At 33.4% G+C, this 15394-nt stretch overlaps 1 protein-coding gene across 1 annotated transcript in view; it reads left to right on the top strand.

The window, feature by feature from the left end:
* The window catches only part of Tex11 (testis expressed 11), a 290767-nt gene that overhangs the window by 100307 nt on the left and 175066 nt on the right, over positions 1-15394 (top strand). The window contains exons 8-9 of the mRNA XM_077793635.1: positions 6292-6346; positions 9791-9886. Coding sequence (XP_077649761.1) covers positions 6292-6346; positions 9791-9886 — 151 coding nt within the window. The remainder of the gene's footprint in view (positions 1-6291; positions 6347-9790; positions 9887-15394) is intronic.

Here is a 15394-nt window from a genome sequence, read left to right as displayed (position 1 = left end):
GGAAGAAAAGGAGTCTTACACAATTCTTGAAGATCCCCATGTTACTTTAAATAGAGAATTTAGGCTTTAAATCAGTTTCTTATTTTTTTTTTTAAAAAGAGAGAGGGAGAGAGAGAGAGAGAGAGAGAGAGAGAGAGAGAGAGAGAGAGAGAGAGAGAGAATTTTATTTTTAATATTTATTTTTTAGTTCTCGGCGGACACAACATCTTTGTTGGTATGTGGTGCTGAGGATGGAACCCGGGCCGCACGCACGCCAGGCGAGCGCGCTACCAGTTGAGCCACATCCCCAGCCCTCAGTTTCTTATTTAATATGTCTGTAAGATTTTGTTTGAAAAAAATTATTTACCTGTTTTAAAAAGTTTGAAAATGACTGCTGTAGATCAACTTCAAATTTGTAATGATAAGGAAATAGAAATTAAGTAAGAATAAGAGATTCATTCAAAGTCACATAGTTGGGGCATTAGATCTTTTAGGAATAGTCTTTTTTCAAAGATCAATATTGATGTTCTTTTTCATTCCTAATTTTAATAATTTGAATCTTCTCCCTAATTTTATTAGTCACTGTAGCTAAAAGTTTGTCACTTTTTTTTTTAATCTTTGGAAACCATGAACTTTTTTTCCATCGCTTTTCAATTATTTAATTCCCACTCTAATCTTTGTGATTTCCTCTGTCCTTGCTTTAGGTTTAGCTTGCTTCTCCTTTTCTACTTAACTAAGGTAGGAGGTTTGGATATTAATTTGAGATCTTTCTTCTTTCTTAATGTTGAAGTTTATAGCTGTGAGTTTTCCTCTTAGCATTGCTTTAGCTATATCCCATAAGTTTTGGTGTTTTGTGTTTTCCTTCTCATTCACCTCAAGGTATTTTCCAATTCCTCTTATTAGTTTTTTACTTTGACTCATTAGTTATTTAGGTATGCATTGTTTATTTTCCACATTTACTAATTTCCAAAATTTCTTTTTGCTGTTGACTTTTAACTTAATCCCATGTGAACAGAGAACATACTTTGCATGATTTCAATTCTGTTCAATCTAATGTAGCTTTGTGTGGTCAGTGTATTCTGAACTATGTACTATGTGCAGTCTGCTATAGCTGTCTGTTATGGTCTAGTAGGTTTAAAGCGTTGTTCAACTTCTCTGTATTCTTTTTGGGATTCTACTTACTTGCTGTATCCATTATTGAAAAAAGGGTATTGAAGAACCCAAACTACTATTGTTAAATTATGTATCTCACTTCAATTTTGTCAGTTTTTTGCTTCATGTATCTTGGGACAGACACAAATGTTACAGTTTACTGATGAATTGCCTATTTATCATTATAAACATTCCTCTTTATCTCTATTGACATTTTTGTTGTGAAGTTTATTTTGTCTGATATTAGCATACCCACTCTAGCTGTCTTATACTCTAGCTCTCTTATTATTGTTGTGTACATGGTATGTTTTGTTCATACTATGTAAACAACATTTATCTCTAACCTCTTTGTGTCTTTGAATCTAAAGTGTGTCTTTCATAGGCAGCATATAGTTGGATTTTGTTTTTTCAATTTAGTCTTATATCTGTCATTTGATCATATTGTTTAATCCATTTATAGTTAATGCTAATATTAATATTATTGTATTTATGTTTGATATTTTTCCTTTTGTTTCTTGTATATCTCATGACTAATCCCCCCCTTTACTATCTCTTTTTACTTAGATTTTTTTTTTAATTAATGAATTTTTTATTTTGGTAAAATACATATAACAAAACTTGCCACTTTAACCATTTTAAGTGTTTGATGCAATGGTATTAATTATATTCACAATATTGTGGAGCCGTACTTCACCACTATCTATTTAAAAACTTTTCATCACCTGAAACAGAAACTCTGTAACCTTTGAGCATTAACTCTCCTTCCTTTACTTCCCCCATCCACTGGTAATCTGTAATCTATTTTCTGTCATGAATTTTCCTATTCTAGATATTTCATGTAAGTGGAATCATTTAGTATTTGTTTTTAGTATGTCTGGCTTATTTCACTTTGCATAATATTCATCCATGTTGCATGTGTAAGAACTTTATTCCCTTTTTTTAACCATTGATTTTTTTATTGTGGTAAAATACACATATAAAGTTTACCATTTCAAACATTTTTAAGTATATAATTAGGTGACGTTAAGTATATTCACAGTGTGGTGTAACAATTTTTAGAACTGTTTCATTATCCCAAACAGAAATAATCTACCCATTAATCAAAAACTCCCCATTTTTCTTCTCTCAGCCACCAAATAACCTCTATTCTGCTTTTTCTCCTTATGGCTAGGTACTTCATGTAAGTGGAATCATATAATAATTGGTTTTCTGTATCTGTTCTGTTTTTTGGTACTGGGGATTGAACATAGGGGTGTCTAACCACTGAGCAACATCCCCAGCCCTTTTTTATATTTTATTTATTTACTTATTTTAAAGTGAGAGAGAATTTTAATATTTATTTTATTTTTAAAAAAACAACATCTTTGTTTGTATGTGGTGCTGAGGATGGAACCTGGGCCGCACACATGCCAGGCGAGCGCGCTACTGCTTGAGCCACATCCCCAGCCCCTTTATATTTTATTTAGAGTTAGGGTCTTGCTGAGTTGCTTAGTGCCTCAATAAATTACTGAGGCTGGCTTTGAACTCAGGATCCTCCTCTAAGTTGCTTAGGAACTTGCTAAATTGCTGAGGTCGGCCTTAAACTTGTGATCCTCTTGCCTAAACTTCCTGATTTGCTGGGATTACAGGTGTGCACCACTACACCCAGTTTATCATTATTTCTTTCAATATGTTTTGTCCCTTTCTCTTCTTTCTGTTACTCCCACTTCACATATATTGGTGTGCTTAGTGGTGTTCCACATTTCTCTGAGCCTCTGTTGATTTTTCTTATTTTTTCATGTTTGTTTTTCAGATTTGTAGAATCTATTGATCTATCTTCAATTTTGATTATTGTTTGCTTTGCCTCTTAAATTCTAAATCCCGAATTTTCATTGTTTCTTTTTTATAATTTATCTTTATAATCTGATTTTCTATATGATGAATCATTGCTATGGTATGCTCCTTTAATTCTTTAAACATTGTTGCCCTTAGTTCTCTGAATGAATTGTAGTAGTGACTTTGAAGCCTTTATTAAGTGCAACATTAAGGGCATTCGCAAAGGAAGTTTTTATTGCTTTCTGTTTTTCTTCTGTATGGGTCACAGTTTTCTGTCTTATTGCATATCTTGTAATATTTTGTTTAAAACTAGACCTTATGGGGCTGGGGTTGTGGCTGAGCGGTGGAGTGCTCACCTAGCATGTATGAGGTGTTGGGTTCGATCCTCACTACCACATAGAAATAAATAAATAAGAAAAAGGTGTTGTGTCCAACTACAACTAAAAAATAAATATTAAAAAAACTAGACATTTTGAACAATATATTGTACCAAGTCTAAATGCCATTTCTCCTCCTTTTGAGCTTATTTTTATTTATCTTGTTTGGTCATTTGACTGATGCCCCAGTTCAAATTCCTCCTTGTTTTTTTTTTTTTTTTATCTTTTCATGGCCTCCTAGATGTCACTCCTGCATCCTTGTAATCCAGTTATTGGTCAAAGGTTGTGCTTAAGTCCACTTAGCCAGTTTAGGCTTTCCCCTTTCCTCTAGAATGTGTGTTTGTTTAGAGGTTGTTTTCACATTTCAGGAAGTTTACTGTTTCACCCGGCATTCAGGCAGGGACTAGTAATGAAACCAGAGTTTTTGAGATGAGACTAGATTCCCCGCTATGCCAATTTCCTTCTGTGTTCTTGTCTCACAAGTTTGAAGAGTAAAATCCAGGAACAATCACGGAAGGAAAACGTAAGCACAGTAGGATTTATTTAAGTGAGAAAAGAGAACTCCCACCATGCAGAAAACCCATTTTGCTGTGCTAAATTAGTACCTTGCATATGGCTCTGGGTAGAGCACGGAACAAAAGCTGTTAAGGGCATGGAAAACAGCACCAAGACTATCCCCTTACTATAATTTCCATCTGGGTTCACCCCCACCTTCCGTTTTCCCAACTCTGGGACAAAGGAGTTGGCTGAAGGGGTTCCCACAGGTGAGCCTCTAGGCCTTTTACATTTGAAATAGGCCTGGTGTTGCTCATTAGTATTTCCACCGGTTAGCCTGCAGGTGTTGTTCTGCATTTGAACAAGACCTCAATTAGGGCCCATCACTTTTGATTGGGGATCATTCACTATTCTTATTCAGTAACTCTTGGATTCTTTCCCTGTTTGACTGAGAAAGCACTGTCTTGGGCATATAGTCTCAGAACTCTAGGTATGAGATGATTTTATTTTTAAACTTAGCTTTCTTACAGTCACCCTTCATCTTAGCATAATTTTCAGTTGGTGTTTGGTCAGAGGTTCTGCTTAAGCCCCTGGATCCACTCAGGCTCAAGCTGTTTGCTGATGGATCTGTTTATGCTTTCAGTAATACTTTCTAGTCACCTGACTACAACCTCTGATTGTGCCTGAATGGGTGCAGCCTCAGGGATAAGTGTGACCCAAGAGGTGTTCTTGTTTTTTTCTTTCCTTGGTTCTCCGTGCTAACCTTCTGGATTGTCTGCTGCTTTAACTTGTTGCAAGATTACCAAGGAGCTACCAGCCAGTCTCCTCTTAATTGCTCACCACCCAGATCTCCATTGTTTTCAACAAGGTGCACTCAGTGTTCTCTTAACTGCCTGTTTCCCCTCTCTCCCCAGGCAGAACTTCTCTGCCACATGACTAGAGCTGGGAGTGTAACTTGCTTCTCTGAGAATTATACCCATGCTTTATGAGTGTATACTGGCTGTGTGTTACTTCTAGTCTTCTTAGTTTTGATATGGAAGCTCTGCCTGATGAATCAACTGGGGTAAAGATGATCAGGGTATCAGTATTCTTCACCTGAAATTCCCATGGTAGAGTCCTTAGCCTAAGAGTGAAAGCTGAGTGGACAGAAGAAGCCAAGTCTTCATAATTGTGCCTGCCCTGAATAGTAATTCCATAACACAGGCCTGAGAATGGTAAGAAGGGCTGGTAGCCAGCCCCTCCTAAGGTGAAACCAGAGCCTAGCATTTCAGGAGCAGGAGGGGGAGAGAATTTCCATCTTCTTGACTGCACCCACCACATAGAGCCAAAATGGACAGAAGTAGTTTAAATGACACAGATTCTCACTGTTTTTAATGAGATTTCATTTATATTCATGAACAAATGTTTCCCCATATTTCTATATGCCCTTATGACACACTACCAATTTTATATGGTTGTTTGTCTTAATTTCCAAATGAATGGTCACTTCACAGAGGTGGAGAAGGGTCAAAAGAGCTCCTTAAATCACTATTGCCAAAGTTTCCTTTGTTATTGGTTGTTTTAAAGACTTGTAGTAGAAAGTTTAATGTTACATAACCCCCATTAAATAGGCTTACAGTGACTAGGCTAACATTAAATCGTTGTTAACAAGCTAAAACTTTGTTTTCTCAATTCTGGGTCTTTTTTTTTTTAAAGAACATTTTGTATTTCAAAATACTGTCTTCAACTTAGTTTAATTTACCAAGATTTGTTGAAATACTCCCCTGGAATACCAATGGTGAATGATCTTTATTTCACTTTTTCAGTTTTCAATTTTGAAATCTTGAGAGTCATAGTAATATATTGTGTGTGGTTATCAGAATGTCCAATGGAGAATATGTCTTGGTAATTAAAGCAGAGAACTGAAAGTCAAATTTCTCTACTCCCCATGTTTTTAGCTCTCATTCTACCTACTAATCTAGAATATATTAGAAATCACTCTTGCTTTGTTGGTTCATTTAGTTGCAAAATAGAACCAATAGTGCTTCACAAGGGTATCATAAGGTTTAATGAATATTGCTAACACATTTGTTTCTGTGATAACAGCTGTATTTATTTTATTTTAAAATGCATTTATATTTCTTAGACTTCAAAATGTGCCCACTAACTAAAAGCTTAAATACATGTGTAAATTATTTTAATGCAGTATATATATTTATAGCCAAATTAAAAAGAGCATTAATATAATCACAGTGTTGATATGTTGGCTATCTCTTGAGGAAATTGTGTTTTTTTCTAGAGTTAGGAAGTATTGCTGTATAAAATTGACTTTTATGTTAGTTGGCTAACCATCTCTTGTAGTACAAAATAGAAAAATTTGAATAAAGTATGATTATGTCTTCTTAGTATACATAATCTTTAAAATGATATGTATTGAAATATAAATATGTACATACACAGATGTATATATATATTTTTCCCTTTTTAATGATAGCCAAAGCTATGATATTGGGAAGATGGATATGAATTCTGTTGGGCCAGAAATGCTGGTAAGGATCATATTAAATATTGGAGAAGTTGGGTGGGGGGTGGGGGTGGGGATTGTGACTCAGTGGTAGAACACTCACCTAGCATATATGAGGCACTGGGTTCAATCCGTGGCACCAAATAAAAATAAATATTGGAAAAGTCTATTGAAGAAAGAGTTTATGGAATTGATACAAAATTATAATACTCTACCCCCCATTTGTGAATAGATTGATTATCTGTGGGACACATCATTTAACATCTTAGTGCATTAGTTTCCATAAAATGTAAATGGTAATATAATATAACCCAGAGCTTCACAATCAACCCATGAGTTAATATATATAAGGCATTTTAAACAGCGTTTGGCTATTTAATACAACAAAATATTATTCATTCTTAAAAAAGAAATAAATTCTTACAATGTGGATGAATCATGAGGGCATTATATTTTTAAAAAATATTTATTTTTTTATAGTTGTAGTTGGACACAATACCTTTATTCCATTCATTTATTTTTATGTGGTGCTGAGGATCGAACTCAGGGCTCTGTGCATGCTAGGTGAGTGTTCTATTGCTGAGCCACAATCCCAGCCCCATAAGGGCATTATATCATGTGAAATAAGCCATTTACAAAATGATAAACACTGTATGGATCTATTTATATGGGGTACCTACAGTAGTCATAAAATTCAGAGACAGATAGTAAAATGGTAGTGGCAGGGACTGGGAGGATGGGGAAATAGGGAATTATTGTTTAATGGATACAGAGTTTTAATTTTGCAAGATTAAAAGGTTTTGGAGATGGACGGTGGATAGTGGTTGCACAACAGTGTGAATATTTGTAGTACTACTAAACTGTAGACATAAAAATGGATAAAATTGGTAGGAAAGATGGTGGAATGAGACAGACATCACTATCCTAGGTACATGTATGATTGTACAAATGGTGTAACTTTACTTCATGTACAACCAAAGAAGTGAAAAATTATGCTCCATTTGTATACAATGAATCGAAGAGCTTTCTAATGTCATGTATAACTGATTAGAACTAATAAATTAAAAAAAAAACCTTAAAAATAGCTAAGATGTATTTTACCACAATTAAAATTTACTAATATAATTATGCATTTTTATGTGGTGATATATAGTGATATTGTCACTTAATGGAATATTATATAACAATGATAATCAATGTACTATAGTAATTACAGCAATACGCATGTTTTCACATGTAATGCTGAATAAAGAGAGCAAGATAAAAGCTTGTCATGGTGGGCTGGTGTCATGGTGTTCAGTGGTCGAGCGCTTGCCTCCCATATGTGAAGCACTGGGTTTCATCCTCAGCACCACATAAAAATAAATAAAATAAATAAAGATATTGTGTCCATCTTTAAAAAATCTTTTAAAAAAAGCTAGTCATGATGGCATATGTTGTGGCATATGTTTGTACTTAGTTTCTTGAGAGGCTGAGACAGGAAGATCAGTTGAGCCCTGATTTCCTTGGAGTTTGATACCAGCCTGGTTAAGAGTAAGACCCTGTCTCAAAAGAAAATGCAAGATACAATTTAACACATACTATATGATTCCAGAAGTATAAATGCCAAAATCAGGCAAAACTAATATATGATATTGAAAGTCAAGGTATCAAGTTATCCTTATTTGGAGTAGTATCTCAAAAGAAGTATGAGGTGCACTTGTTGCTTTTAATGCTCTGCTTCTTTTCTTGTTTTCTTTCTTTCCTTCTTTTTTGTTTTTGGTGCTGGGAATTGAACCCAGCTAAGTAGGCAGCTCCACTGCCCCCTAACCAATGCTTGATTTCTTTGTTGTTAAACGTGTTCACTTTGTGAACATTCAAGAGATGTACTCTAAAGATTTTTTAATTTTTTTATGTGTATACTTCAAATAAAATTACAAAAATAGATTTAAAAAGCACTAGTACGAGTGAAACAATTTGGGTAAATAAGTGATAAACTTTGTGACACTGACCTGAAGTATGTAGAAGTTGTCCATCAAAGTTAACTAGTGTAGTTGAAGAAGCCTTTTGGTAATAGGCTTTGTACTTGGGGATCATACAGTTAGAAAAGAGGAAGAAGAGGATTCCAGGAGGCAAGGGATTTAGATGAGAGAATATCTGAGGAGGAAATGAAGGTGGAAAATAGCATAGAAATCTGATTGAAATGGAATATTCATATTGTGAAGTTTGGTGAGGTAACATTATGAAGTAGTTTTTCTTTTATCCCAACAGTACTTTATTGAGGTCTAATTTATATAAACTGCATAAATCTTAAATGTACAGCTTAATGAATTTTAATATATAATCTTGTGACCATCATAGAGATAAAGATACAGAAACTTCTATCAACCCCTAAAGTTTCCTTGAACCTGTTCTAGTCAATATTTATTTCTTTCAAGGGAAAAATTAACACTATTCTTTTATTATAAATTATTTTGGGCTGTTCTTGAGCTTTGTGTAAATGGAATCACTCAGTATGTGCTGTTTTGCATATGATTTCATTTGCTTTACATAAATTTTGAGAATCATCCATTTTCGTCTTTCTGATGATTTGACCCTTTTATTATTATAAAATAGTTGTAGCTACAGTAGTTCTCAGAAATGCCATATTTATTCCATAAAAGTTCTCTAGGGAGCTTATAACTTCTTAGAGAGTTATTTCATAATAATAATGACGTTGAGTACTTTTTTATATATCTTATTAGATCCATTATAGTTTTTGAATTAAAAAAATGAGAGATATGATATCCTAAATGATATTTCTCTATATTTGCATAACACTAATGTGTTTAATTTTTTAAAAAATCAGTAAATCACCTTTCTATGGTCCTGCTATCCTCATTTTACTTAGAGGCATTTCACTGAAGTAGGGCTGGTTCTTTCAAATTGTGAATCTATAGATGCACATGTCCACACTGACTAGAATTATATGTTTTATCAACACTGACCTGGCTGGAGAAACTGACTTGATTAGGAGATGCTTTATTTATTTTAAAATGTAGCTGAATTGGGAGAAATTCTCTCCATAGGAAGTTTTATCTGTTCATACCAAAATGGTGTTGGGGATGCCCTGATCCAATAAATTGATTTTAACTATGCTATAAAGCATTTGAGGGATCTTTCTCTTTTGATGTAGGCCTAATAACAATGCTACCTAGACGGTAGGTTTTAAGTTGATTAAATTAAAAATCAACATGCCTTATTTGCCTTTTAAAAAAATATTTTATTTAAGTTGTAGTTGGACACAATACCTTTACAAGATTCATAGACAATATTTGGTATGGGGTACCATAATGACAAGATGTATCTCAAGACTATGAAGTTGCTTAAGGAATGGTATTTCATACAGGAGACACATTTGAGTAGATGCCTGTCACTATGTAAGTGCTTGTGAGCTGCTGTGTTGCAGTTTAACCTTCAGCTAAATGTTTTATTTCATTTTTAATTGCAGGCTAAAGTTCTACGGTTACTAGCTACTGCCTATTTGGATTGGGATGACAGAGAATATTATGAAAAGGCCCTCAGCGCTATAATCCTAGCAAACAAGGTATGAGAGGTTTTACTTTTGAATATTAATACAATATTCAAAATTTAAAGCTTTAATTCACATTTTAAAATCCAGTTTAGACATTTGTTTCAGTATTCTTCTTTTTTTAATAATAAATTATTCAAATCTCTTCTATAGAACAGAAAGGTAAAAAAATATATATTGTTATGATCTGAATGTTTGTGTTCTCCCCAAACTCAAACACTGAAATCCTAACCATTAAGGTGATGGTACTAGTTTAGAACTTTGGGAAATGAATCTCTTGAAGAATGGAATTAGCACCTTTATAAAAGAGGCCCAAGGGTGCTTGGTTGCATGTTCTACCATATGGGGATATACTGTGTGAGAATGAACAGTCTCTGAGGAAGCAGACCCTTATCAAAAGCTGAATCAGCTAGTACCTTAAATTTGGAGTTTCCAGCCCCCAGAACTGTGAGAAATAAATGTATGTTTTTATATGTTACACAATTTATGGTATCTTGTTATAGCAGCCCACAAAAGAATAAAACAGACATGCCTGTCTCTTTCTCTATTTAATGCTGAAAAGCCTTTATTAATATTAAAATATTTTTTAAATTTAAAAGTATAAACATTAAGGAACATTTTCAAGAGTTGTATCCTTTTACTCATTTATTTAATTTGCTAAGATGCAAGTCCTAATAAAAAATAGGGACCAAGATGACTCAAGAAGTTGCATACTAACTATATGTTTTTCTGCCAGCATCTTTGTTTTTGTTCATTGGATGCAGAAGTTGCAGTTTTATAGTCGTGATTATTCACTTGCATTGCTCATGACACATCACGTGACGTAATAGCCTAGTTATTGAACCTGACATAGCTAAAATAGGTACATTAGGATTTCAATTGCAATATACATCTTTAAACAGGCTTATTTGGAAATAATTTCAAATTTACAGAAAAGTTGAAAGAACAAAAATAGTTCAAATAACATCTCTGTATATTTTACCCAGGTTCACCTGTTATAAATATTTTGCAGGCTTATGAGGTACTTGCCTTCCCTTTCTTTCTTCCTTCCCTCTCCTCTCCCCAACTTCTTTCTCTCTATATTTCCTCAATAATGAATTTTCATTTTTCCTCTGATGAAATATTAGTCTAGCTGGGTATTGTGGTACATGCCTGTAATCTCAGTGACCCAGAAGGCTAAGGTTTCCACCTCAAGAGTTCAAGGCCAGCCTCGGCAATTTACTGAAACCTGTCTCAAAATTAAAAAAAAAAAATTAAAATAAAAAGGAACAAGGATGTATCTCAGTAGTAAAGCACCCCTGGATTCAATCCCTAGTACCAAAAAAAAAAAAAAAAAACCCAAAAAGATCAGGATCAGGTATTGCATTTATCTGTCATGTCTCTTTAGTCTCCTGTAATCTGGAACTTTCCATGGCTTTTCTTTGAGTGTTGTGTCATTGACCATTTGGAAAAATACAGTACATTCCATCTTGTTTTAACTGAAAGTTCTTCATTTAGAGTTTATCTGATGTTTCCTCATGATTAAATTCAAATCATGCATTGCTAGCTAGATTGCTACATAAGTGGTGCTATGTCCCTTCTCAGAGCTTCACATCTCCAGGCATATGATGCTTATCTGCTCCTCATTGTGATGATAATATTGGTCAGCTAGTCAAAGGTGTTGTCCAGTTTCCTCACTACATACTTACTATTTTTCCTTGCAAGTAAAGAACAGTTAATTAGGGAAATCAATGTATCATACATGTTTTGCTTTTTATTAAAATTTCTGTTTAGAGTTAGCATTCTTGTTTGAACTAGTCTTTAGTATGATTGTTGCCAAATAATTATTTCCTAACTTCAGTACTTCCTCCACTTTGCACTCAGAAATCTATAAGCATAACTTCTCTCTTCTATTCCATTCCTATTTACTTAGTATTATTTACTTATTTGTATATTATCAGTTTGGATTTTTGTCTTTCTACTTTTTCATTGATCTATAATTCAATGATATCCTTAATCATCTTTTAATGGTTTTGTTAAGGTATAATTGACATACAATAAACTATAAAATTTGATGACTTTTGGCATTCATACATACTTGTGAAACAATCATCACAATCAAGAAGGTAGTCATCCTTCAGTATCCCTGGGGAATTGATCCTAGACTTTCATAAAAATACCAAAATCTGTGGATGCTCAAATCCATTATATAAAATAGTATAGTATTTTCATGGAACTTATGTACATCCTCCATATACTTTAAATCATCTCTAAATTACTTAAAATATGAATAAAATGTAAATGTTATATAAATAGGTTATACTATACTGTTTAGGGAATAATGATAAGAAAAATGTCTGTACCTATTCAGGACAGATGTAAATTTTTCGAATTTTTTATCCATGGTTGGTTGAATCTGCAGATTTCATACCTCTAGATATGGAGGGATGGCTGTATATATAACATTCCCCAAATTTCCTCATGTCTTTTTATTACCTTTCCCTCACATCCTTCCCCAGGCAACCACTGATATGCTTTCATTTTGTAGAGTCATATATAAATGGAATCATGGAGAATATATTCTTTTTTATGGCTTCTTTTTTTAATGTTTAATTATTTTTTTAGTTATAGTCAGATACAACATCTTTATTTATTTATATAATAAATGCTAGGCGAGTGCTCTACCACTGAGCTATAGCCCCAGCCCCTTATGGCTTCTTTACTGAGCAAAATTATTCTGAGATTCATTCAAAGTTTTTTTTTTCCTTGTTGATGAAATACAATCCAAATTTATGTCTCTAGAATGACTTTATCTTGTATTAATATAACTATTTCAGCTTTCTTATGATATCATGGTGTATCTTGTTTCGTTATTTTACCTGTTTATGACTTTTCATTTATTTAATTTTTTTTGTTTACTATGCTTAAGATGAGCATAGGGCATAGAGCATGTTAGGAAAAAACTCTTTTTTGTGTGTGTGGCACTGGGGATTGAAACCAGGGTCTTGTGTATGGGAAACAAGCACTCTACCAACTGAGCTATATCCCCAGATCTTTGTATTTTCATTTAAATTGCATTTCTTTGGAGCAGCAAATAGTTGTAATCTACTCCTTTACCTAATCTGACAATCTCTAGTTTTTAACTATGATGTTCAGAATATACAGATTTAACGTGATTACTGATATTTTTAAGTTTCTGCCTATGATCTCATTATTTATTTTCTTTTTGTCTTATCGTTCTTTATTTCCCTCCCCCTCTTTTTTTTTTCCTTTTTGGAATTATTTGAGTATCTATTGTATTTCTTTTATTGACTTACTAATTGTAATTTTTGTTATTTTAGTTGTTTCTTTAGGGTTCATATGTATTTTACTTCAGTCTACCTTTATATATCATAATATTTATTATTTACCTATCTATTTTCAATTGACAGATAAAAGTTGTATGTATTTAACTATGTATGGCATATTGTTTTAAAGTATTTATGTCTTTTGAAATAAGTAAATTTAACTAATTAACATATATTACCTTACATAGTTATAACTTTTGTGGTATGAACACTTTATACCCACTCAGCGTTTTTCAAGAACACAGTATCTTTTTAACTATTGCCACCATTTTGTATGATAGACTTCTTGAACTTATATGATAGACCTCTTATTTGTCCTATCTAAGGTACACTTACAGTTTTTCTAGCATAATCTTTATGGTTTTATTGTCATGTATTTTACATTTCATTTTATAAAACTACAATACTATCTTATTATTTTGTTTAAATACTAATTTTCTTTTTAAAGACATATAAATAATAAGGAAAAAAATCTTATTTATTTCCACCAGTAGTTACCATTTCAGGTGATTTTTATTTCTTTTTCTACATTCAAATTCTATCTTGTGTTATGCTTATTTTTATGTTATTTTTGTTTGAGGCAGGATATTGCATCCACCTATAACTAAAAAAATATTTAAAAAATAAATAAAAATAAAATATTTTTAAATTTTAAAAGTGTTATTTTTCTTATGTTACTTTTCTCCTTGAACAACATTGTATTATTCAGAGTTCTTCAGAGAATCAGAAGCAATGATTTATGTGTGTGTGTGTGTGTGTGTGCGTGTGTGTGTGTGTGTGTATAGAATGGGGAGAGATGGAACAGGGAGAAAGAGAGAAAAGGGGAGAATTTGTTCTATGGAAATGGCTGGCGTGACTATGGAGGCAAGTCTACAGGGTAAGTCAGCAAGGTGGAAACCTAGGAGAGCTGCTGGTGTAGTTCTGAAGGCTGTCAGGCTCAAGACCTGGGAAAAGTGAAGATTTCAGTTAAACTCTGAAGGTAAGAAAAAGCTGATATCTTAGTTTGAAGGCCATCTGTCAGGAAGAGTTCTCTCTTGTTTTAGGGAGGGCCAGCCCTTTAATTCTACTCAGCTCTTTTTTTAAAAATACCTTTATTTATTTTTATGTGGTGCTGAGGATCAAACCCAGGGCCTCGCACATGCTAGAAGAACGCCCTACCGCTGAGCCACAATCCCAGCCTCTCTACTCAGCTCTTTAACTGATCAACTAAGATACACTCAAATTATAAAGGGGATCTGCCTTACACAGTCTACCGATGTAAAATTTAGTCTCATCCAGAAATGCCCAAAATAATTTTTGACCAAATATCTGGGTACTCAGTGGCCCCATTAAGTTGACAATATTAACCATCACAGAGATCTAATGTTTCTTGTAATGGTGGTCTCCTGTTAGATGAGGGTATTCAACATTTCCAACATATGTTTGAAAGTGTCCTTATGTCACATTCTTTTAAAAAATGTTTTAGGGAATGGGGGAATAGCTCAATAGTAGTGCTTGCCCAACATCCATAAAGCTCTGGATACTATCTTCAGCATCACAAAAATTAATTAATTGATTGATTAAAATGTTGCAGGAATTTTTATTTTGAAATAATTATAAATTCATAAGATATTACACAAATAATACCAAGAAAAAAGTGAATAAAATGAAAACAATGATGGTTAAGATTCTGAAAATACATTTAACTCTCCCATAAAAATAATTCAAAAGAGGTCCTATGTACACTTTACCAAATTTCCTTTTAATAGTTACTTGCTATATAACTATATGAAAAACAGTAAATTGACATTGGAACAAGGTGTGTTATCTAGTTCTATGTCATATTATCCTATGTGAAGATTCATGTAATTATCACTGCAGTTAAGATCCAGAACTATTTCATCACCCAAAGATCTCTCTCATGCTTTCAACCATTGTCCTTCAGCCCTAGCAGCCAGTGTTCTATTCTTCATGTCTATAATTTTTCATTTCAAGGATGTTATATAAAATTCTGGGCTTGTTGGCTCATCTGTAATCCCATCAACCCAGGAGGCTCAGTTAAAAAGATTGTAAATTGGAGGCCAGCCTGGGCAATTTAGTGAGACCCTCTCTCAAAATAAAATATGAGAAATGACTAGGGCTGTAACTCAGTGGTACAGTGCCCCTGGGTTTAATTCCTGGTACAGAAAAAACAAACAACCCCCCCTGCCAATGTCTC

The sequence above is a fragment of the Urocitellus parryii genome, chromosome X (assembly GCF_045843805.1).
Source record: "Urocitellus parryii isolate mUroPar1 chromosome X, mUroPar1.hap1, whole genome shotgun sequence".
Lineage (NCBI taxonomy): Eukaryota > Metazoa > Chordata > Mammalia > Rodentia > Sciuridae > Urocitellus > Urocitellus parryii.
This window is presented reverse-complemented; position numbering and strand designations above follow the sequence as displayed.